At 41.1% G+C, this 25,599-nt stretch overlaps 1 protein-coding gene and 1 long non-coding RNA gene across 3 annotated transcripts; one reads left to right on the top strand and one right to left on the bottom strand.

Annotated features, from left to right (window-relative positions):
• Window positions 1-238: 238 nt before the first annotated feature.
• cfi (complement factor I) lies at window positions 239-10,343 on the top strand. The gene is made up of 17 exons (XM_032560892.1): window positions 239-259; window positions 1,205-1,383; window positions 1,906-2,059; window positions 2,157-2,225; window positions 2,306-2,472; window positions 2,538-2,731; window positions 4,555-4,656; window positions 4,726-4,848; window positions 5,126-5,161; window positions 5,264-5,284; window positions 6,712-6,854; window positions 7,541-7,644; window positions 8,512-8,616; window positions 8,694-8,869; window positions 9,749-9,850; window positions 9,921-10,069; window positions 10,135-10,343. The coding sequence occupies exons 1-17, from the start codon at window positions 239-241 to the stop codon at window positions 10,201-10,203; spliced, it is 1,914 nt and encodes a 637-aa protein (XP_032416783.1). The 3' UTR covers window positions 10,204-10,343.
• Window positions 10,344-10,923: 580 nt separating this feature from the next.
• Window positions 10,924-23,046, bottom strand: LOC116718715 (uncharacterized). 2 transcript variants are annotated; one of them, XR_004338974.1, is made up of 3 exons: window positions 22,482-23,046; window positions 11,798-11,873; window positions 10,924-11,726 (listed from the first exon to the last, which is right to left on the bottom strand). It is a non-coding gene; the product is annotated as an uncharacterized LOC116718715 (long non-coding RNA). The 2 variants fall into 2 exon arrangements; XR_004338973.1 differs by lacking the exon at window positions 22,482-23,046 and having other exon boundaries at window positions 11,798-18,182.
• Window positions 23,047-25,599: the final 2,553 nt, after the last annotated feature.

Below are 25,599 nucleotides of genomic sequence, written 5' to 3'. Positions count from 1 at the left end.
AAAAGCGTTTTCTCGACGAGAGAAATGAAAAAGTGACAATATGTGATTTTTCAGCGCTACGCTCAATTTTCAGCCTTACTGGCTTTGGAACAGCATAGAAATGCTTGTTTTAGAAACTTCATGTCTCCAGAGATTATTTGCTAAGACAGGTGAGCCCAAAAACCTTCTACAGCTTCATTTGTCCTGAGTGCTAAATATTAATGATCAGCCTTTAAAATTTGATCAAATCTATAATTTTATGCCAGAAAACTTTGATACAGTGAATTGTGTATGTATTCACATCGTTTTGTCACATTAAAACCAAAAACCTGATTTATTGTGTTTGAATTTTTTTGTTATAATCAACATAAAGTTGTGCATAAATGTGGAAAGGAATAAAAATAGACTGAACTTCCTGAGCATACAGCTCTGGCTGTATGTTTAGGGTTGTTGAGTTGCTGGGAGGTGAACTTTGACCCCAACCTCAGGTCCTCTGCAGACTCAGAGGTTTAATTGCCGGTTTTGTCCTTTAATAAACCCATTAATTCCTGTAACTGCAGCACAAAGCCACCGTGTTTCACTGATTGGTTCAAAGCAGTGGTTAACACACCAATGCTAATATGCTAATGCACTAAGAGTGGAGCCAATTTTCTGTTAGCATGTTATCGTCTTTGCTAACTTTGAAAATGTTTAGCTCACTTAAATGACTTTTCCAGATAAAATCTAAAGAGTTAATTTACTTGGCTGTTTTCTAGACTTTCAGTGGATTAAAGTTCGACATCAGTCTTGATGTTTTTATCGAATGTTAAGGAAGGAATCTGCTGCAGACCAACGTTTTTTAAAAGCCTTAACTTTTAAACTCTTCAGTTTTTAGTTAAAAAACAACCAACACAAAATCAGTCGACCAAACTGGAGAAGAAATCACCAATTTAAATTATCTGGACGTTTTGTTTTTCAGTTCTGTAAAATGTGTTTGAATGGTTTGTTATCTAACTACTGATTAACTACATATTTTTACACAATTAAAAGAAAACTGCTCCAGATTCAATATTTTTCACAACTTAAGAATATTTATTTAGTTTGTCAGAATATCAATTAAATGTTGCTAATAATGCAACTAAGCTGCTTTTAAAAATAATCAAATATTATCTGCATAATGCTTAACATTTAGCTTCTGTGCTAAGCTACTGGGATGTGTTGGTTTGTGAATCTGTCTTATCTGTAGAGTAATCCATCAGACTCAGAGCAGCCAAAGGCCACAGAGCAGCGACCCGAACAGGTCCGACAGAAACCGAAGCCTCCAAAACCAAAACCAACTCCAGTGGTCACAACGCCCGCCCCAAAAACCACCAAAGCACCCGACACGGACGAGTTCTTGGGTCCACAAGAATGTCTGGACAAAAAGTAAGTTAGAAAGTTACCAAATGTTTCTGTAACCTACCAGCGATGATCTCGATCGATACTTCATCTGGGTTTATCGGAATAAAACTGCGTTGACAGGCTAACCAACGCTTTGCTAAGTGGGAAATGTTTTGCTAAGTCCAGTAGCACTTTTTCTGTCAAAAGAATTAGCACACTGAGCTTCTACAGTAATGAGTTTAAAACCGATTTAAACTCATTTCTGATCACAGATTTATCAAAAAACTGTAAAACTGGAACCAGGAATGAAAGATTTGTTCATAGGCGATATAACATGTTTTACTGACACATGATTGGTTTTAGCGCTTTAGCATTAGCTTTTGCTAAATACCATGTTGTTATAGTGCTTAGCATTAGTGGGACTAATGTTCATATAGTGCTTTAGGGTTAGCACAGCTAACCTTTTAGCTAGCAGTGCCCACCGCTGGGAATGGCTAACAGACTGTTCAGCCAGAGAAATGTTTGCTAGCAGTCTCAGGTTGCTAACAGGAAGCTGGTGTTCCTCAGGCTGACTCGAGCGTCGTGTGGCCTGGTGTTTTGCCCTCCATGGCAGCGGTGCGTTGAAGGTCAGTGTACCTGCAAACTTCCCTACCTGTGTCCCACTGAAGGGGTGGAACCGGTCTGTGGGCAGAACCACAGGACCTTCACATCCTACTGTCAGGTAAAACCAGACAGACCGTTCTTTACGACTCGTTTGAAGACTCGATAAGAGACTCAATGAGACTCTTTGCTTTAAGAAATGCTGATTTGTTTCCCAGGCGATGGCTGCCTCATGCCGGACCAAGAAGCCCGTAATGTCCCACTTTGGAAAAGTCTGCACAGGTTCTGTTCCACAGATACATTTACAGCCTTACCTCGGTTTGTTTTCATTTTTATAAATGATATTTTCTGTATTTTGTGACTACAGAGGACCATTACCAAGTTCCAGAGCTTCCTGGACGAAGACACAGGACTGGTCAGGATCGTCCTTCCTAACCCTAACGCCACTGGAGAAGGAGAGAACTTACTGGTGTGCCATCAGGACTGGGACATGGCAGCTGCTAATGTGGCCTGCAGGGAGCACAAACAAGAATAGTGAGGAGATTTATTACATTTACATCCATGAAGGCACAACAAGCTAACTAAACAATCATTTATAGTTACAGAGGTGCAGCGTCTGCAGACTCTGTGGACTACAACTCCCTGACGCCCAACACAACTCTCCCCAGCCGCTGCGTCAGCGTCCACTGCCAGGGCTACGAATTGTCTCTGGCTGAGTGTGAAATCTACGACAAGATGGCGGCCGACGGCCAGATGGTGGCCGCAGCGACCTGCTATAAGGAAACATCTGAAGGTCAGTCTCAGAACATGCTGAGGTCGTGAAGACTCAGAAAACACCTGGAAGCTGCTTTATAGAAAAGTTTCTCAAAGAACGCCTTGCCGCGCTCGTTAAGGAGACAGAATGAGAACTTTTCTTATCCGTTGGTTTCCAACGTTAGTAGAAACAATTTGGTCCCTTCTTCCTCTACAGGAGTTAACCTGTCGTTCAACTCAGAGTTTAACTAGTTTTGCTATAAACAACAGTAATCTTAAAATGCTGTAAACTTGCCCCACAACATGGAAGTCCTCCGGTCCACCAGGCGGGGGGCTGGAGTCGGTAATATTACCTGCATAAATGTTCTGCTGCACTATAACATTGTAAAAGACCAAGTTTGAAACATATTTTCTTTTCTCTTTTCATTTTCTTTTCTTCTTTACTTAAAACCTGGCTCCATTTTACGGTGGCCGACAGGTGCAAATGCGCAGCAAAAGAGAAACATGCAAACAAAAAAAAAAACCACGCGCACAAATTAAATGCGGCAAGCAAAAAGCGAATAAAATGCAGCAAACAAAAAGAGAGACGCAAACAAAAAAGAAGACACCCCCGAATGAAATGCAGCAAACAAAAAGTGTTGAAAACGGAAGTGCTCCAGACCACTAGGGGGAGTCAAAGAAAATAGTATTCATTTCTATGGGACCAGATGCAAGATTCAGCGAAAGAAATTTGAAAGAAAGTAAAGGTATCTCTCTGAATCTTGCATCTGGAAAGTGTGATTATTGTGAGAAGTCTGAAACAATAGAGCATGTTATTTTAGAGTGTTGTAAGTATGAAGAAGAGAGAAGATGCATGCTGAGAGAGTGTGTAGGTATTAAAGAAAGGTTTAATTTAATAGAATTTTTGAGGAGAGATTTCGGGAGTAGACATATTCAAATAATTATTCGGTATCTTAAAAAAACAAAGCTATTTCATAGGATATGAGTAGAGCAAGTTGGGTGTGAGTGTGTAAAGAATATCAAAGAGGGGTATATAAAGCTATAAGCAAGTTGGATAATATAAGCAGGTGTGTATGTGTGGGGGTATGTTTAATCAGGAGTTAATGGAGGGAAAAGGTAGAAAGTGAAAGTTTATAGACCATCTCGAACCACACTCCATACTGGTAAGTGGCGGTAATGCTACTGTAAGTTTGTTGCCAACCGCCAATAAATACCAAGAAGAAGAAGAAGAAGAATCTTGCATCTGGTCCCATAGAAATGAATACTATTTTCTTTGACTCCCCCTAGTGGTCTGGAGCACTTCCGTTTTCAACACTTTTTGTTTGCTGCATTTCATTCGGGGGTGTTTGCGTCTCTCTTTTTGTTTGCTGCATTTCATTCGGGGGTGTCTTCTTTTTTGTTTGCGTCTCTCTTTTTGTTTGCTGCATTTCATTCGGGGGTGTCTTCTTTTTTGTTTGCGTCTCTCTTTTTGCTTGCCGCATTTAATTTGTGCGCGTGTTTTTTTTTTTGTTTGCATGTTTCTCTTTTGCTGCGCATTTGCACCTGTCGGCCACCGTACCATTTTATTTGGTGGTCGACTCCCCCTGGTGGTGTGGAGGACTTCCATTCTGTGGAGCAAATTTGCAGCATTTTTCTTTTGTATTTTGAAGTTTGCTGTGTTTTTGAGGAATGTTGTCCACGTTGGTGTTGCTGGTGAAATCTTTAGGCAGACGTTGTCTTTAAGGTTCTCACATATTTTATCTGAAGTCCTGAAAAAAGACATGGAATACAATCAAATCTGGTCAAATTATTCATAATATTCAGGTGAAAGTTTGATGCGATGTAACCGCCTCCATCTCCTGTCCGTTTGTGTTTCTACTGCAGAATGCGACTTCACCTGTGCAAACCGGAAATGCATTTTCCGCAACCAGACATGCGACGGAGTGGACGACTGCGGCGACCGCAGCGATGAGATGTGCTGCAAAAGTAAAAACCAAACACGCAGATTAAAAGACAAACATGTTGAGGTTTTCCCTGAGCGACGTTGTTTGTCAGGCTGCAGGAACGGAGCTTTCCGCTGCGCGTCCGGCGTCTGTTTGCACAGAAAGGCGGTCGGCGACAAACTGATCGACTGCCTGGACGGAGCCGACGAATCTCAGAAACGAGTGAAAGCTTTCGGTAAGAACTGGTTCAAAGAGCTGGGCCTATTTTTCATTTGACAAAGTTTGAAACTCTGATCCAAAAGTTTAATTTAAACTTGTCGTGTTGTGAAGTTCAAGCAAACTTTAAACAGTTGAAGATTTTAGCATACAGCCTTAAGTCAAGGTTTGAAGATAAATGGGTAATCACATTAAAACAAGCATTTATCAATCAATCAGACTCTGAAAGGTCAGAGAGTCTGACCAGGTCTGAGCTGGACGTCTAAATGTTTCTCTGTTTCCTGCAGCTGCAGCGGCGTCACATAAATTGAACTCAGCACCAAAACCCTCAGGTACCAACTGTGTTTATAGATATTTATTCAGTTTTCAGGAAATCTGGTTGGTTTTTTTAAATGGTAGAAAATCATATTTCATGTCTTCTGCTCTTATTTCAGAGTACATCTCCCGTAAAAACGGTAGGTTTTTACAGCTGGTTCTTCCACTGCAGGCAGGAAACTTTATCCCTCCTTTGAGTTAAAAACCAGAGGATGCAACAAAAGGTTTACTAAACAGTTAAATCATAAATAAATCTCCAGTATTTTCTTTTTCATCCAGTTGTACAGCTGATTTTTGCAGATCAAATATTTTAACATGAAGGAAACATTGAATTTCTGGGATCAGCGTTCAGCCGGAGCCACGGCTCGGTCAGCCTGACCCACGGCTCGGTCAGCCGTTTCCTTTTCACTAAAACACCAAAAACATTAAAACACTCAACAGTGTTACAGCTGAGATACATTATTAATGTAGATAAATCCCATAATCAGTTTTATAATCTGTCAAAAACACATTTAAAACACAAATTATTTCTGTTTCCATTCATTTTACCAACCCGGTAAAAAGATTGAAAATCAATATTTTGTCAGGAATATGAATTAAAGAAATGAATCTGCATCATTTTATAATTTATATTTAACAAATATTAACATAAATAATCATAAACATATTTTACAGACTGATTAATAGAGAGAGGAAAATAAAAAGGAATAAAACTCTTTGATATTCTGAGTCTCTGTCCGTGGTCCTGATTCTGATTTTTAATTTCTCTGAAGTTTCTCTTCAAGCTCTTCATCTGGTTTTAGCTTTATTTATATTATTTTACACACTTTTCTGTCTTCTGTGTTCAGAAAATTAGTACAAATATTTTAAAAATCCTAAAAAGGCCAAAAGAAAATTTATTTTGTGGCAAATTTAAGGTTTTTATCTCACCTTAAAGTCGAGTTTAATTTTCAAAATGAGTTTTTGTGAAGTTTTAAATAGAAATGGATCAGAAAGAGTTAATTTCACTGAGTTTGATGAAAAATTAAGTACACCCTCTAAAGCTAAACAGTTAGCAGGAGCTAATGCTAAAGCGCTAACTTTATACCTGCTCTCTAAACACTACAATCCTCAATTACCAAATTAACTTTGCATGTTCTATGAAACATTACACATAGTATTTATCTTTATATTTTGTTCTGTGTTTTATTTTGTTCCTCTTTTGTTTCTTGTTTGAAATAAAAGTTATTGGGGAAAAAACAGCCAGAATTTCAGCATCAGCAGAATGTCACCGATTTTAAACGTAACTAAAGTTAAGATTCATTTAGAGACGGTTTGTAGTAAAAACTGATATTTTTCTGTTATTAAAAGTAAAACTCCAGCTGCAGATTCTACCATTTCCATTCTCAGAAGTAGCGCCATCTACTGGAACAACTTGGTACCTGTTCATAACTAATAAGCCCAACTTCAGCTTCTGGTGTTGCAGATGAACAATAATCCAACCATCGGACCTGCAGACCAGCAGCTGAAACATGTTGTTTGTTTGTTTGTTTGTTGTTTGTTTGTTTGTTTGTTTGTTTGTTTCCAGAAACCAGAGCCAGCAGGAAACATCTGGAGGCCCAGCTGTTCTGTGGGATTCCCAACAAGGACTTGGTGGACGACACGGAACCGGAGACCCGAGGAAGAACGAGCCGGAGGAAGAGGGTGGTGGGAGGAATCCCGGCCAATCCGGTCAGTCACAGTCCGGGTTGCCAGATCGAGACAAGCAACAAGCACAACTGGCAACCCGCTTGTAAACAGGACAAATTTATACAGAAAAAAAAGATACAACTGAAATTAAATAGTCAAATATAAAGTATTTATATCCACAGATTTATTTTAAAGAACTAATGATGAGGAAAGTTATTTAATAATTACAACAGTAAAAAAAAAGGAACTTTATGAATTTTTACATGTTTGTTTGTTTTCCATTATCTGGGAAACTCTGATTAAGATTTTAATTCTCAGGATTTTAATGAAGATTTTTTACATGGGCAACATTTTTTCATACACAAATAAGCAACAAAAAAACCCAACCTGCAACTTTATAAAAAAACAAGCCCAGAGTTGCTTATAATCAGCAGACCTGGCAACCCAGTTCCAGTTACAATCACTGCAGGTTTGAACAGTTAAAACCTCGTCTGTTTTAGCTGCAGAGGAAACATTGTCTGGTGTTTTTCCTTCTATAAACAGTTACTGAGCAACAATATCGATACTTTATTCATTAGTTAATAATCACTCAATTTTGTTTCACTGCTGCTGTATTTCTGTCACCTGAAATGAGGGTTTTCTAGGTTATTCATGGCGCCTTTACTCTGAAGAGTTTCCCAGTCATGATTGAAGGTAACCTGACGATTCTTCTTCCTGCTGGGCTGCAGACTCAGATCCAGTGGCAGGTGGCGATAGAGGAGAACCGCAGGATCGACTGTGGAGGAGCGTACATCGGCGGCTGCTGGGTCCTCACCGCCGCTCACTGCGTCAGGTACGACCCAGAAGTACCAGAACATATCGTTAAAATACAGCAGCATTCGAATGTAACTCAGCTGCAGTCAAACTCTCATTCATTTGGCTCAGACACTGAGGAAAAACAAAACAGCTGAGGCTGATTATTGTAGCTAAACCTGCAGGAGAATCGCTTTGACAGAGCAGTTTTTTATTTCACTGCAGTCTTTTTTTTTTTTTCCTTAAAATGACAGGTGAAAGTAAAAATACCTGAACAACTTTATGCTCACAAACAAGCAGCTCCTGTTGGGACACAAACAGGAGCTGCTTGTTTTTTGTACTTGGTTTCCTAACAGCGGAGGAGGTGGAGAACTCAAAACTTTACTCCAGTAAGAGTAACAGTACTTCAAGATATTTTTACTCAAGTAAAAGTAAAAAAGTATTTGGTAAAAATTTACTCAAGTACTGAGTAACTGATCAAATGATCAATCACTTAATATTTGAAAAGTACATCATCAAAACAAAGTTAAGTGGAAATTTTGGTATTTTAAGGAGCAAAATGACAATAATTTGTATAAGTAACAAAAAATAATAAAATCAGTCAAAATAAAATGTTTCTAAATGAGTTTATTTCAATAAAAATCTTCAGAAACAGAAACTGCAGCTGTGGGTCCGAGTCTGGTGGGTTTCTGGTTCAAACATTTTTGTTTTTCATTCAGTGGGAAGAAAATCCAGACATTTTACTCAAGTAAGAGTAAAAATACTTCATAATAAAGTTACTCAAGTAAAAGTAAGAAGTACAGCGTAGTAAAAATACTCTTAAAAGTATTTTTTTTTTTCACAACAGTTTGTGAAGTAACTGTAACTGAGTAAAGTAACTAGTTACTGTCCCACATTCCTTCAACAGGCCGAATCCTTCGGCGTACAGAGTGAAATTTTCTCTCTGGAAGAAATTTCGGCCTCAGGGAACGACGGACATTGTTCCTGTGGCAGACATCCGCATCCACCCGAAGTACGAACCCACCTGATCGCTAATTATTGATTATAAATCAGTCACACAGGAAGCTAAGACTCCCGCTCTTCCTGCAGCTACGTGCCGTCGACGTACGAGAACGACATCGCGCTGCTGCAGCTGGAGAAGCTCCCGTTCACGGAGAAATGCCTGGAGGACAACCCGGCCATCCGGGCCGTCTGCGTCCCCTGGACCACCCAGCTGTTCCCGCCCAACCACACCTGCAGCATCTCCGGGTGGGGGCGGACCGCAGGTACTGAAAACACCTGAACCGTTTCCGATTATCACACCTGCTCTGGTTAGCCAGAACTAAACCTGTTGGTTCATTTCAGAAACACTCAGGAAGTCAGAACCACCAGAACATTTTCTGGATGATAAAATATGAAATGTTTTTAGGTAAAGGGTGAGAGGCGTTGATTGGTTCTCTCTTCCTACCAGCTGGTGGCAGCACTGCCCCATTGAGTGGTTTGCTAACATATAGCAGAAGTAGAAGATGAAGAGGAACCAATCAATAGATATTATCAATTTAATAGTTTTCTAACCTTATTGGGCCTGAATGTGAATCTGGATTTACATCTTTAAGATGCAAATTATTCCAGAATTATTATAATTAAATGATGCTGAACTTCCAGAGACAAAAATAGTCGTTTGAATATCTGAGGATATTTTTTCAGAGATTTTTTTTGTCTGTAATTTATTTTTTATCAGATGAAAAGAGAGAAAATTGGGAACATGACCAGATAAAAATAAGTTTTTGTTTTAAATTAAATTTTTTTAAATCAATCTTTCCACTCATAGTTATGTGAATCAAAGGAGTTGAAGACATTTGTAACGATAATAACTTTAGGTTTATGTACAGCATTAAGCTTTATGTTGGAAGTGTTTGACAGAGGAAACCTTTACATGTTAATCCAGGATAATCTCAGACATAATCTGATTTTTAGATGTTTAGTGAACTTTTAGACCAAATCTACTCAGTTTTAGTTCATTTAGAAAACCAGCTGGTTGTTTCCTACCAGTAAATATCCATTTAGTTGTTGGGTGCAGTGAATTAATCCCTGTAATCCGGGCTGTATTCGGGTCCATGGGTCGTTTGTTTCCTGGTTTTCGTTAATCTGATGTTTCTGTGCAGACGGCCGGGCGGCCCAGGTGCTGCTCTGGGCCAACGTGTCGCTCATCTCCGGCTGCGAATCCTCCTACAAGCATCGCTTCAAACCGGGGATGATGTGCGCAGGTGAGTGCGCCCGCGGCGACCGGTCCGAGTCGACGGGCCGACGGCCTGAACCCGGTCCGTCTGTGTGCAGGAGACCTGGAGGGACACGTGGACTCGTGTCAGGGCGACAGCGGCGGCCCTCTGGTCTGCGAGGACGAACTCGGGGTTTCCTACCTGTGGGGCATCGTCAGCTGGGGGGAGCGGTGTGGCCATCGGGGCTTCCCAGGGGTTTACACACAGGTGAAACTGGTTCTACTTCCAGTTGAAACATTAAAGACCCGGTTAACTGGTTCTCTTCTCGACAGGTCGCTCATTACTTTGAGTGGATCCGGCTTCACACCGGCTGGCCTGCAGTCACCAAATTTAACTCCTAAAGAAACCGACTACCTTCAACTCTTCACCTTTGCTCACCTTAATGTGATCTCAACTTTTACCTGGTAATAAAAACAGAAAACATTGTTCTGCTTTGCTGTTCAATAAAGTAAATAAATAAATCCTGAGACAAAAAAAGGTGGATTTTTACTGGCAACTTAAATCTTATTTTAGATTAATGAAACATTTCACGTTTTTCTTCTTCCATTCGAGTCGCTGCTGATTATAAAATCAGAGAAACAATCAGCCATTTTCTGGCTAAGTTCATGTTTTTTGGTGTCTGGAAAATGAGCCATTTAGAAATCCTAAAATCCTGTTGATAGCATGTTTACTACTACTGACCTACTTTAAATTTACCTTTTACATCAAAGTTAGCTAAAATGCTAAGGGTGTTTGAAATCCTGTTGATAGCATGGGGGCTAGCGTTAGCATTTCTGTGACTCAAATGAGCGTCAGATTCATCTATATGTTCACATCACACCCAACGCGGCGTCAGTGAGAAACTTCAGCTGAAAGCAGCCGGAGACGTGTTCAGATGTGTTGGCGATGTGCTAACCCTGCGGTTACCACGGCAACATGAGCCACACAGTTAGGAAACATGAGTAAAACATGCAAGGTGTCATGTTTGTTACAGGCGGGAAGAAGATAAATCCAGGTGCTGTGTTCCTGCAGTCAGTGTTGAAACATATTCACAACCTGATTAAAATTCTAGACACCACAGATAAACTGAAAACATGTTTTATTGGGATTTTATGACACAAATCAACACAATGTAGGTTATAAATCTGGAGTAAAAATATACAAATAGTCGCAGTGGAAGAAGGTTCAACGTTTCTACAGAGGAGCTGAAAACTAAAGCATGTAGTGAATGAATGACTTTGTTTTGGTCGAACTTATAAAATCTCAGTAAAAGACAGAAGTTTATGACTGCGACATGTAAAAACATGTTAAAGCTCAATTTGCTGGTCTCTGTAGCAGCAACTCAGATTTGAACTGAACTCTAAACAGTAAAAATGAAGCTAAAAACTAAAAACTATTATTATTCTCACTGAAAGTTTCTTACACACAGGAAGATAAATTCACACACATGCTTTATGTTGCCTCCAGCTGCAGAGTTGTAAACACAAATCTTTACAGCTTGTGTAGTAATTTGGTTATAAATTGTTGTTGACATACAGAGCAGCTTCAGCTGCTGTAAACATGGAGAGTTTCACTGAAACACAAACAGCTTCCCAGACGTTTACGACTAAAACGTAATTTTAATCAAATTGCTAACAGAGACGGCGGCTCCGCGTCATTGAAGGCTAAACTCACAGGGCAGACTCTGGGTCGCGCCCTTTCAAAGAATCTGACGCCGAATCTACAGAAAACTCTGTAAGCAAACATGATCAGAGGTTTAACCGGCTGCAAACAAAGAGCTGAGTTCTCCTTCCACATGCTGCAGGCGATCAGGAACCGGTTGGTTCAGCAGGAGGACGGTTCACTCTTACCTTGCTGCTGCAGCTGCAACATCCCAGGGAGTTGCCTGAGGAAAATGGAAACTGGTTTCACAAAGAGTCACAGGAGGAAGTCAGAGGAGATGAGAGAAAGTCTTACCTGGCTCTGGAATGGGGCAGGAATGTTCCTGACAGTCTGGAACGTCCTTCAGGCAAAGACAGACGGGTTTCTGGGGCTGAGAGGAAGAAGGAAATACCATTAAGAAAGTTCTTACATAGTAGACCAACACAAAAATCAAGTTTTCCTTGGATAGCAAACAGATTTCCTCAGGGATAAAATGAGGAATAACACTGTAAATGTCTGAACTAGAGCAAATGATTAATCGATCATTAATAATAAGCAATTAAATCTTCAGGAGAATGGCCTTTCTTCAAAAAAGAACAATGAAGTCAGAGCCGTAATTTAAGTGTAACTAACTCCCAGTGTTTCCTGGGCTTTACTGGCCTCCTGCCAGGCTGTATTTGCCTCCCGCCAGGCTTTACTTGCCTCCCCTGAATTTCCCTATTTGTTTGGGTAGAAAACAATCTCACGCAGACAAACGGCCCCTGGTGGCGAGTCGGGTGTAATGCGCTGAATTGATCAATAGCTTTACAAATGTGTGATTGATTTGCAATGTGGACAGAGTGGACAGAGTGGACAGTGTCTCTTCTGCTCTGACTATTGGCGAAGGTACGGTGTTGGACAGGTGACTATCAGACTGACTGCAGAGTTTAGGAACCGGGAAACGCTCGCAGCAGAACTCACTGCTGACGCGACATTAGCACTCCTCATGGCAAAGTATACTGGCTCCGCCCACTTTGCTGGAATTTAAATTTTGTCAGGGGGCGGGGCTAATCTTTCAGCAGGGGGTTAATTACACTTTAAACCAAAACTAACAAAAAATATTTACATTTTGCATTTAAAATAAAAAAATTAACTCCTGCAGTTTTAGCTTCACTCAGTTTAAATTCAGTAAAAAGTAAAAATGTATTAAGCAACTTTTATTAATCAGTTAATCCAAAAACTAGTAACCAACAGCTGAACTTTCACATGTTAGAAGTATTTAGCTACAGATGTATTCTTTGCTACAAATTGTGAAATGTTCCCTAAAGGAATGATGTTACTGCATTTTACACAATAAAATCTTTATTTTCTTATTTAAAAGGAATTTTCTGAAACTGTTTCAGAAAAGGCGTAAGTGTTTGAATCTGCAGAATGTAGCTTTTTTATTCTTATCTGGTTACTGAAATACTCCGTAGCTGCAGTAAGTTGTGACTGAGTGCTGAGCAGGCGGGTCAAAGGGAACCGCTGCCTGGCTCGAAGGCTCAGGAACGTGACGGCAGAGACAAACCCGGCGAGACAAACTCAGTCAGAGTTTCTAGCAGCTGAAATAGTTTCTCCTTCCTCTGTAAGTCTGAGCAGAGTCACTGCAACACTTTTTAATCCGATTATAAACCTTCTGAACTTCACTAACAGTCAAAGACAATTTAAAAACTTTGGTGTTAAAAGTGTTTTTATTTATACTGTCAACGTAGCGGAGAATCCGTCGTTTCAGGATGTGAACATGGAGCCAAAATAAAAAGTAAATATTAATTGAGAACCTGTTTGCAGTGAACTGGACCAGCTGTTCCAGGTGTTTGGTTCTACTGCGTGAGATTCTGGCTGGTTTTCATGACCCACTGGACCCACCTGAAGGTTTTCAGCACATATTTGTGGTTGTTTGGTCCGACTGCTATCAGCTGGACTGGATGGCTTCAGTTCGGATCGTTTTACTCTGAAACTCTTCCAGCTCACTTCCAGGTGAAATGATGCTTCACATCTTCAGCTGGAATAATTTATAACTGATGATGAAGTGAAGCTCTGCTTACGGCTGGTCTGGAGCCCAGACGGATCCTCTCTCCGGAGGGTTTAGTGCCGGTGGGATCAGGGATCCGGTCCGCTCCAGAACCGGACCATCCTCTCCCAAACGGAGCGAGTCTCAGCTGCTGCTAACGAACAAAGACTCTTCCTCAGTTTTCAACAATGAGCTTCATCTTCATCTCTACTCCCCTGCTGGAGGATTTTCCTCCGTCAGGATGGTCCCTCCTCTTCCTCCTCTTCCTCACTTGGCCAGTTGTTTTTATCTCTATAATCTTAACAAAGTCACAATCCCAAACTTTAAATGCGCCACCATCTGCCGCCACCTTTGACCCTCGGATATCCCACTGTATCTGTTAGTCGCGTTAAAATCCAAATGTAATCAGTGGTGATATAAATAGCAGCAGCCCTGCTGCCTGCAGGACTGCAGCCTCTGACCACAGCTGGAAATTTCCTCAATAATTTGTGATGAAGAGCCAACAGACGCGATGTGAAAGTGGCTTTTTATAAAGTTATTTAGCTTCTTTAGACACAACAAACCCGATCCTTTCTAATCCCACAGGAAACCCGACTATTTCAACGTTTTATCACGTCAGTGATTATGACGAAACAAACGCGGATCCTATGAAGATTTCTCCTCTTCCTCTCCTTGTTGCATTAACATCCACAGATTACTGATTGTTGGGATTATTCCCAGAATCCCCCTGTGCCTGCTGTCTGACGGGCTGGGAGCGTCGGGATCCGCAACTCGTTTTGATCGGATCAAAAATCCAAAGGAACCATCAAAACGGGCTTCGATTGGTTCATCTGTTCGGCTGTGTTGGTTCGTTAAAGGTTTTATCCTGCATGGTAGATTTTATGATGTTTATCAGAGTTTAAACCAACATATCATCTCATTTACAAACTTTTAATTCAAAAACTGAACTATGATGAATAATCTGAACACCTGATCATTTGCTTTAAGGAGAAATTATGGCACCACTGCAGTAACTAACCATTAAAAACACACCGAGTACTGCAACAGCTTTAAATGAATACACTTATGCTGTCTGTAGGTTCTTTAAGTTAGTTTTACATGTAAGAAGAGTTAATTATGCTGGAGAACTGGTCATAAAGCAAACACCTGGCCTTCAACATGCTGGATCTGCAGCGACTCAAAGGTTTTAGCTGCTACTGTTTATCAGAGTTTGATTAATGTTTCCTATCATAACTCTGTAGAGAAACGGATGTGTTTGTCTCCAGGTTTTCCGTCGCAGTGCTGCCATCCACACCAGCAGCTGAAACGTATAAAAGCACCAAGGAAAATCACCATTAGCATTTCTTCTATTGAGCATAAAATCACGCAAATTGGAATTACGAAAATAAATTTGCTTAATGGTAACAAACCAATTTTGAGAAAACTCACGTTCTTCGATGAAACGCTACGATGAGGTAATTTTACAACCATTTGGGAGTTGGTGTATTTCGCAAAACAGCAATGGAAACATTTTTATCGTATTATATGAGTTTGTAAGCCAGTTTGTGAACAGCAAGAGCAACGCTCTTATTTGTAATTGTCTGTCTTTGTACAATTCGCAGTCGTCTCCACTAAGGTTGGACGATTGGACAAATTTATGAATCATCGACGAAAGGCTGCATCCTTTGTAATTACCGTTAGTTATGGTAATTACAATGTTTAACAGAAGTCAAAAGATGCAGTTCCTAGAAAAAATGATGTTTTTAAAGGCACACACAAAGCAAGCAAAGCTTTTATTTTCCAGAGTGGCTCCAAGTGCAGCAGTGATTTATTTAGTCAAACTTGGAGCAGAAAGCCGTTGAGAAAACACATTTAATCAAATAATAACCGTAGTGGTGACAAATGACAAATAAACTGTCTTTTCTCCTGCCAGTTAATCCTGCTGACTGCCTTTCCATTACCTGTTTTATGGTTTCAAATATAAAACAAGATCTTCAGGAAACGCCCAACGTTTGTCTCCACAACATCACACAATTATTCAATAGTTGAGTTTGTCATTCAAAAGAGTTGAATCCATCGCTCTTCTATAAAATCACTAACAATTCCCCAAAAACGCTGCATTTATACACTGCCAGGAACAGACGGCTTCTCGTTTCGATGCTTCAACAAGACGCCAACGTCTCTTCTGATGCTTGAACAAATCTCACGTTAGTCGTTACGTCCGTCTCAGCCATGACTTTTAATGAATTACCACCTGATTTTAATTACATTTCTTATTTAATGGAGACACCTCAACTGTGAAATTGTGGAGAGGTTTCTAATGTCAAACGTTTTGTGCACATTTGTAACAGAAACACAGCAAATGTTACATACCAGCAAAAATATCCTGATAAACTCGATAAAAACGCTTCAGGAGAGAAAACACTCATTAGAAAGTGTGTTTACAAGCACAGCTGGTAATCCTTCAACTGAGGTTTATCTCTGAAAAATACCAGTCTGAACTACAACATACTTCTCTATCATATCAACTTTCTTCTAAAAAACAGAAGTATGAAAAACCAGTGGCTCTTTGCCTTGAATGGGGATAAAAGTGTAACAAAGGAAGGAAACAGAGTTAGAAGTTTGTGGGTTTCAACGACAGGAAAAAAACTTTATAACCTCCCTTTCTTGCAGTTTCAGAACACGAAAATCATAATTTTTAATAAAATTGAATCACATTGTGGTAACATTGGCATTATTTAGTCTGTAGATGCTGCCAGACGGAAAAAATAATCGCAGGGACCCCAGTTTGTACTGAAAACCTGCCAGTCCAGCAGACATCAGCTGACATTCCAGACATTTTCCTCCGGATAACGGTCTCCACATTTCACCTACTGAAAAATATACAAGCTCTAAATCATCCCGTCCTGGACACACAAGCCTTTTGTGCAGTTATGGTTCTTTTGCCTTACTTGACCATTGATAATAGCCATTTCTATGTGCTCTAGCTCTAGGTGTCTATCCAGACTCCAGAGGAGAGCAAACACCCAGCACATTGGCCTCAAGTCGATACCAACCTCTGTTTTCAGTTTGGTACAAAAATAGCTTATGAGAAGGAAAAACACAAACCTCGATTCCCAGTTTAAACAGTAAACCTTCCAGTCCAGCAGTCAGCAGCCAGAATCCAAACTATTTAGGCTTTGATAATAAACATATTACGCACCCAACTGGGACGGAAGTCCGTGCTGTACGTAAAATAACACCAGAAATAAAGGATTCACTTTTAAACTACAAACAATTATACATCTTAGAGGGGAAAAAGTTTTCTCAATCTGCTAAGCAACAGTTTCAAGTGTGCAACCCTCAAAACCACAACTCTACGTCGGATATTTACTCAAAATTAAGGTCTGTGATGAAAGACACAGATATTAATCTTGAGAAATCCCCACATTTTGCTCTGTTGAAATCGTTTACCTACATAAAACAGCTGCGATTTACATGAAACGACTTCTAAGTTCATGTAACAGATATCCATTTTAAATGGATGATTATAAAGTATAACGTCATAAAATTATATTCAGAGAAGTTCTGGAAAAGGAAACGAGTTTAATTCTACCAGTTGTAAAGCAAATAGATGGAAGGAGAAGCGTTTCAAATACTGCTTTTGGCTTGAAAGCTGTCAGGGAAGAAAAACTCAAATTAAAGTAATCTAACCTCAAATTGTAACAGTAAAAACTTTCCACGCAGCATTTTGGACATTTGATGCTATAATTTGTTTGGTCTTTTTTTTGAGATCATGTTTTTATTTTGAAATTACAGAGGAAAAACTTATATAGAAGTAAAAAGGATGGATCCGAGCACACGGCCCTGTTGAACTCCATCAGACTGATTCTCTTCAAATACACAGATTTTATTTTCTTTCCATAATTATTGGTTCCATCTGAACAGTAAAAACTCTCTGACAAAGAGTTCATGGAGGAATTTAAAGGTCAGAGAAACAACCCGACTATCAGGACTGAACCGAACTTCCGCCTATTTGTTCTGCATTTTAAAAGCTAATCAGTTGCAGGGACATTAGATACGTGCGTCTACGACTTGTTTACTGGCAGCTGCGCCACCACAGAAGTCAACAGGAAACCAGCGGGGTTTCTGCACTTCCTGTGGAAATGCAATGTACTCTACGCTCCCTGGGTTCTGTACTGTAACCCTCCTCTGGTGTGTAACCATCAGACGCAAGAATAAGACGCCTCTTTCATAGTCGCTGTTTGTTGCCTCCTGGGTTTGACTCAAACTGAACATAAATAGACGACGTGGGTTTGTTCCAGTTCAGACAACCATCTGACCGCCTTGATAGACAAAAACAGAGGGAACGACGGTGGATCTGCCACAACTTTGGCAAAAGTACCAAAAACATGAAAAACATGCCATCTGTGCCCTACAGTGTTGGTGATAAACTCAAATCCCCAGTGGGACGAAACTAGCTTGATATGTATTGATAAAATAAAGATTTGTTTAAACTTGGTGACGCCCAAAAAGACATTTTGTCCTGTTAAGGAAGAAAGTTATTAGGTTAGCTTAATTTTGGAAAAAGCATGGCTCTCCTCTCCTCCTGTTAGCCGGGTCGCGAGCGGATGTCGTGACGGCTGCAAGACAAGGCGAGGCACAATGACGTCACAGATCACGGAGTTTAATCTCATACAAAGCAATCGACAACAAAGCTGCAGAGGAACAGAGATATACATTATATCACAAAATAAGGCACACAAGGGAAGACAAACGAACACAGAGACAGACAAAGGCGCCACGTGGAGAAAAGATGAAAAAACTCTCCGCTCTCCGGCGCTGACCTGAAACTATAAACCAAAAGGGTGTTTCCCTATTTAATATATGCAAAGAAGGCGTTCTGCTCTTCGACCAATTAGAACTCCCTCAGGCCCCTAAAGAAAGTTGGGACTTCCTGATTTATAGCAAAGGTGTCTGTTTTTTATCTCAGCATAGGGCGGACTACCCCGTGGTCATCTCCATCCGACACGGGCCGAGAGGCGCCAAGAAGCCTCTGACCCCTTTCGGGCTGTAAATTTTATTGCTCTGTGTGTGGAGGAGGCAAAAGGGCCCTGCTTTGTTTGAATGTCTGCTATTGTGAGCTCCCTCATGCTCCACAAAAAACTGTTCCAATAAAGTGTTGACTTTCCCTTTACACATGTCATAAGATTAAGTGTATTTTTAGCATTAAATAATCATTTTCCTTAGCAGTCCACAATTTCTCTTCCAAACATCGCTGAGCTTTGCTTTCTATCAGCAAACACCTGTTTTAATTTGTTCAGTTTAGTGTTGCAGGCACTACATCTAACACTGATTTTAGACTTGTGCATCATAAAATAAACTTTTATCCACCAAAGTTTACTATTGTTGCTGTGAGGAGCGGCCATATTGAAACGCCATCCCACCAAGTACGACGATCTCATCACAGATTGAAAATGTTGGTTGAGATGTTGTTGATGTAAATCCATGAGCAAAACTGGCTGCAAGATGCTAACAACAGTTTCCAGAAACCCAATAATGTCACCATGGACCTACAACAACGTCTTGCAACTGTGGATGCAAAACTTTATCCACAGTTAAAAAACGAATCAACAAGTTTGACCTTCATAAAAAGTTTTAAACTAGAAAACCTTTGTTCTTCAAGAAACACACAAACAGACAAAGACTTCTGGAGTTATGAGTCTAAATCTGAATTATCTGGCACCAGGACAGAGGCATTCCAGGTAAAGAACTTCAGACCAGCTGTGGTTGGAGGTGGAAGAGCCACGGTTTGGAAACGAAGCGTTGGATCCGGACCTGACCAGCTTTCCATCACAGAACCCACCATAACCCAAAAACATTAACGCTGAAGCAGAACTGGACCTAGAAACACGACAATGACTCAAAACGCAGCAGTACATCCACCAAGGACGGAGCGAAAACTAAGTAAAGAAAGTCATTGAGATCCTGTGGGCTGAAAAAGCAGAACAGTCCTCAGAAATCTCACACCTGAAAGTGAGAAGTGGGGCCAGCTTTCCTCACACATGTAAGAGGAGTTGACAACAAACATCCGTTTCCTGTTCCTGTTTGAGCCGTTTCAGGAAACCCTGTGCCTCTTCTCCCTGGCCTTGGAATCCAGCTGCTGTGTCAACAGCGGCGGCGCCGCGTCCGTCTCCGCTGAGACTGAGGTGTGTTTGGTCTGCTCACAGGAGGGCGTTGTCTCTAAATCAACACAGACTCTTTGTGTGATCCTGGTTGCTCCCTCTGACTCACTGCTGGTGCAGAGCTAACAGTTGGACAAAGTGTGTGTGTGTATTCTTGTTTGTGTTGCCTGTTCAGAACCTTTAGCAGTACATTCACTAACCTTCTGCAGGTTAGTGAATGTAGTGAATGTTAGTGAATGTGAGCCCGAAGGCCTGGTAATGTTGCAGCAAACTTTACTTTTCCAGGGTTAGTGGTTTGGATTAAGAAAAGGATTAAACTGCTAATAAATACACTTAAAATGAATTGAAATCAATAGAGTCCAAATATGGGTAGAAATATAAACTTTAGTGTTTGCAAAGACTTTTTAATCTACTTTAAATAATTGAGCATACTATTTGGAATAGGTGTGATTGAACTGTCCATCCATCCATCCATCCATCCATTTTCTTCCTCTTATCCGGGTCGGGTCGGGTCAGGGTAGCAGCTTCAGAAGGGAGGTCCAGTCTTCCCTCCCCAGCCTCGTCTTCCAGATCCTCCCTGTGAATCCCAAGTCGTTTCCAGGCCAGCAGAGAGACATCGTCCCTCCAGCGTGTCCCGGTTTTCCCCTCCTCCCCGTGGGACCTGAACTCCTCACCAGGGAGGCGTCCAGGAGGCATCCTGACCAGATGCCCCTCAACTGGCTCCTCTCGATGTGAAGGAGCAGCGGCTCTACTCTGAGTCCCTCCCGGATGACTGAGCTTCTCTCTCTAAGGGAGAGCCCAGCCAACCTGCGGAGAAAACCCATTTCGGCCGCTTGTATCCACGATCTCGTTCTTTCGGTCATGACCCAAATCTCATGACCATAGATGAGGGTGGGAACGTAGATCGACCGGTAAATCAAGAGCTTCGCTTCTTGGCTCAGCTCTCTCTTCACCACAACGGACCGGTACAGCGCCCGCTTGACGGCAGACGCTGCGCCAATCCGCCTGTCGATCTCCTGCTTCCTTCTTCCCTCATTCGTGAACAAGATGAACACTGAAATTATTTTTTAAGTGCTTTCAGAGTATATTTGCTGTGAATTAGTGTTATAGAAATAAACTAAATTGAATTGAACATGTTGGACAATGTCTTCCTTCAGCCCAAAGGAAACCCGACGTAAATAATTATTTCATTGAGTCTTCAACAGATTTCACAAAAACTCATTTAGCTCAATGTATCGTGATCAAGTTCTGCAGTATTCCTGCAGACACGAATGCCTTGGATCATTTAAGTTTTCTTTTCTCCGGTATCTTTATGGTGAATGTTGTCGTAAGGATTTACGCCTGTTAGCTTCAAAAGGTCTAATTATTCTCATGCTGCTAAAAATCAATTTGCTAGAATCCTCTTTAATTCTCTTGCAACATTTACAGTCAAAGTTATGAATCTTCTCCATTTTACATTTTCTCCAAATGTTCAGCGGTGATATTAATTAGCCATGTGTTCCTGTCAAACAAAAGCATGCGACTAGCCTAACGAAGCTATTAACCTAAACGTTGTACTTTGTGTTATATGTAAAAACTCATAATTACTTCAACAATGTTATATTTTTCAGCTATGGAGGTCACTATTTTGCATCCCAGGCTGATGGATGGACTCAAGGCTATAAACAAACGTTCAGACATTAAGGACATTTAGGCTAACGAGGTCAGCCCACAAAACATCTGGACTGAGGAAAACTGCCTCAAAATGAACTATTACACAGCAAATACATCTTGAAACAAATAAATATGATTTGCTTGTAAGCTAAAGTTTTCTATGTTAGCTAGAACTAACGCCATTGGCAGGAGCTAACACCATCAGCAGAGGCTAACACCGTTAGCAGAGGCTAACGCAAAATCACAACAGCGGATGTTTAAAGTGAGTGAAGAATCTTTTAGTTTTGTAGCATCATTCTAATATAATTGAGAAAATGTTTTGATCCTAAAGCTAACCATAAACATTTCAGGTTAGCATTTCCAAGCAGCACCTGTTTCGTCATCCGTTTGGTTCTCCTCGTTTTCATTTGTTCTTCTCATTTATACATTGATTTCTATCTCAACACGCTTTGGTTCAAATTGAAAAGTGTGAACGCTACAGAATGTGCAAAAATTATTGTTCTGGATGGACTAAGCTAGCGCCTTAGCACATAGCATATGCTCTCTACCCAGGATGCATTGCAGCGCAAACAGCATGGCAACAATATAACAAAATAAAAATCAGGAAGCCTTTTTTTTTGCCTTATTGTACTTAATTTGCAATATATGTTTCTCAAATAAAACATATTGTTACAACTAATGAGGGATTCCTTTAAAAAGAGGCGGCAGAAGCAAAGGAAGTGGATCAGCTGTGCTTACCAACAACTGATGGTGTCAACCTTGACATGTTACTGTGGAACATGGCCTCTGCTGTTAGCCTGTCATGAGACGGTCATACAGCAACAGTCTTCAGTCAGAGGCTTTTTCTAATTCATTGGCAGACTGACTGCTACCACACCGTTTTTTCAAGGCTTATCACATTTCATTTCCCTCAGTGATGAATAGAATATTTTTAATTTGAATAAACCAGAAACACATTAAAAAATATACAAGGAATAAGTTTTTAATGTCAAAACAAGATGATCTTGAAGGAACACAGACCGACTGTCTGTGAGCCAGAAGAGGTTAAAGTCTAATAATGATGTGAGAAAGAGTCGCTGTGACAAACAGCAGTAACAGTTACAGAGCAGCAAACCGCAAGCTGACACCAAACAGCGGAAAATAAACCTCAAGTAAAAATAAAAGCGGGACTCACGTAACATTCAGAGGCAGCGCTGCGCTCCGGTCTTCACACCCGGGCAGAGCGCTTCCTGCGGCGGACAGGCCGCGGCGGACAGCGGGCTGCCGCGGCTGGAGCTGCCGCTCCGACGTCACGGAAGCACCGCTACATTTCCTCACGCCGCCGCTTCCGCGCTCCGTCTTCTCCGGTTCGGCTTTCGGCTCCAGAACACGGTTACGAAATGTCGACCGGGCCGGGAAAAAACGGAAGTCGGTGAATGAATTCGTGCCGTTGGAGCCTCGGTTGGTTCCTCACTCCGCGGTTCCGCTGAGCCCCGCGTTGCCAGATCTCAATAGAAAAACAAGCAACCAACTCGATGAAAACGAGCCCAAAAAGCCCAGCAGCAGCAGCCCGCTTATAACCTGTATAAAACCACACATCTAATGTAAAATAAAAAATAATTTAAAAAGGTATAACTAACAGCCAAATGTCCAGTTTAAATATCCACTATTTTATACAATTAATCAGAGGAGACCGATGATAATTATAAATAACCTTTATATTAAGTTATTTGTTTGTTTGTATTCCTTCTAGGCGCTTATCGCCTTTACTGCGTTTTATCTGATTTATGTATAATTAACTTCCGGTTTTAGGTTTAATGCTTTTATTTTTGAAAAGACTATTCTATTTCCGGTTTTGTATTATTGAACGGAAGCTTAACGAAAACACCAGAGTCTGGAGTTGATAAAAATGTATGTTTACTTTGTAAATGATTATGTTTTTATGGAGCAATTAAATTAAATTACAAAAGCAAATAGTAACACAGTGATTTGGAAAAGTAACTTTAATCTGATTACTGGATTTGTGCAGTAATGCGTTGGATTAATTGTTCCTGAAAACACTGGTCCCATTAGAGCAACGCTGACGTCACACAGGCACTGACAGCCATGTTGGTAGGCAGGTAACTTACCTACAATATAAGTACATGACTATTACCTGGTCACAGTTTTTGAGAACGCCACTCACCTGGTAAAATGAAGATAAACATCAGTGATGTTCACTGCTGAACTAGTGAATTAGCTTCGCTAATGTAGCTTTTATCTGCAGGGCGGACATGTTGCTGCTACATGAACTTCCTCTGCCAGTCACCAGTTGGAGGGTTTGTGGGTCAATAAACCTTCAAATTTAAAGTTTATTCAAGGGATTGTTTTATTGTCATATCTTTTCACAGTTTCTCGCTTGAGGTACAAAATTTGGACTGAAAATTTCTTTGTGAATTTGTTCTTGCATTATTAAGCCATTATATTAGATGGTTATCGTTTATCGCAGTAACTTCTGGGACAATTTATCATCATCGAAAAAGAACCCTGCTGGGAGGGCGTGACATCACACCGATGACGTCACACACAGCCTGATGATGTCATCAGTGACGTCTCTTGATGACGCAGCCTCTGTCTGAGTCTCCATTTCGCTGGGGACCTGGAAGCTGTCTGACCTGCTTTGCTCTGACACTTTTGGCTTTAAGCTGCGAGGAAAAACCTGAAAATGTACAAAGTTGAGAAGCAGAAAGCAGGAGCCGCTTTTTACAACGCTGAGAAAGTACGCAAGAAGAACAACAAGGCGATCAACAAGCTGTTGAAAGCCAACTCAAATCTGGAGAACGCCTCGGATAGCAGAAGCCGCTATCAAAATCGGAAGAGACTGGAGAAAGATGAGAGGGCGTTTTTCAAAGAATGCGAGAAGCGGCTCTACAAGCTGAACCTGGAGTTTGACATCTGGGCTGACGAGGAACAAAAACTGGACAGTTTATGCAAAAGGAGGGCGATGCTTTTCGAAGTGTTGAAAACCACGAATGAGCAACTAATTGAGGAACCAATGATGAAGTCTTTGAACCACGGAGCCCAACAGCGCCAGGACAGGCTGATCATTCTTAACAAGGAGTTGAGAAAAAATGTCGGCGTCTTGTCAAGACAGCTTGTTCAACAAACGAAGCTGTTTGAAGAATTCACAGAGAAAGAGAGAGAAAACAAAGAGATGATGGTGATTCAAGACAACTACTTTAAAGAGATCAGGCAGAAACTAAAAATGTACAACTTGGTCACCGTAAAGAAGAAATTCAGCTCAGATGATGAAAGCAGGATGGAAGCAATCAGAAAGAACCAGAAACTGGACTGCATGCTCAAATCACTGAGCCAACAGACGATCAACGTGCCGATGCTGAAATATCAGTTTCTCTGCGCAGTCGACGAGAAACGGCGGCTCAGCGTCCTCAACGGGGAGTTGGAGCTAGAAATCCTGGTGTTGTCGGAAAGGCTTTCGGATCAGACCGGCTGGGAGGTTTCCTTCGAGGAGTTGGAGGGGAAGGTCCAGAGTCTGCAGCAGACCCAGGCTGCTCGTCTGAAGAAGATCGAGGAATTGAAATTCAACACGAAGCTTGGGACCAAATCTATGTTTTCCTCGTTTTCAGTAGAGAAAAGGCAAAGAGATAAGCTGACCAGACGCTTGAATTATTTCAGGGCTAAAATCACTTCTCTCCAGAAGGAATATAAAACCTTCCAGCCAGACATTGAGGAATATATGAAGGAACTGCAGGCTGCTTCTGAAGCCACAGCAACAGAAAGTCCTACGAATGTAGCAGGAAACTCCCCCAAATCCAGGAAGTCAGGGGATTCTTCAAGTGACTCTCCCAGTGATTCAGATTATGACGACACTGAAGAGTCATTCGTTTCAACCCATCCCATCCAGACTAGGAAACCAACAGGAATGTTTCCAATTGCTTGGTACAATTTGGAGAACGAGTCGAGGTCTAGTTCAGAGGCCACAGCTGAAGACAGGCCTGGAAACAAAATGTCTGCTGAGGATTCATCAGAGTCCGACAGCCAGCTGAGGAAAAGAGCCGTCATACCGAGGCTAATAGGCAGACGTCCGAGCTCCAAGGCCGATTCTGTGTACTCAAGCAATGAGTGCAGATGTGACCCAGTACTCTCCTCCAGGAGGATGACGAGAGCGCCGTCGTCCCACAGACCGTCATGGTGGAGTTTCCTCTTCTGAGCAGAGGAGAGGGACGAAACGTTCCTCCGTAGCTTGAAGGTCGAGTTATTTTCACTTCTGAACTGCTAGATTTTCTCCGGGCGCTCCGGTTTGACAGTCACAC

Source organism: Xiphophorus hellerii, chromosome 4 (genome assembly GCF_003331165.1).
Source record: "Xiphophorus hellerii strain 12219 chromosome 4, Xiphophorus_hellerii-4.1, whole genome shotgun sequence".
NCBI classification, from domain to species: domain Eukaryota; kingdom Metazoa; phylum Chordata; class Actinopteri; order Cyprinodontiformes; family Poeciliidae; genus Xiphophorus; species Xiphophorus hellerii.
The sequence above is the reverse complement of the archived record's forward strand: the minus strand, read 5'-3'. Positions and strand labels throughout refer to the sequence as shown.

Coding starts and splice junctions, on each gene's coding strand:
- cfi (XM_032560892.1), top strand. CDS start 239: ATGCCAGAAAACTTTGATACA. Junction 2,060..2,156: donor CCTTCACATCCTACTGTCAG/GTAAAACCAGAC, acceptor TTTGTTTCCCAG/GCGATGGCTGCCTCATGCCG. Junction 4,657..4,725: donor CGATGAGATGTGCTGCAAAA/GTAAAAACCAAA, acceptor GTTGTTTGTCAG/GCTGCAGGAACGGAGCTTTC.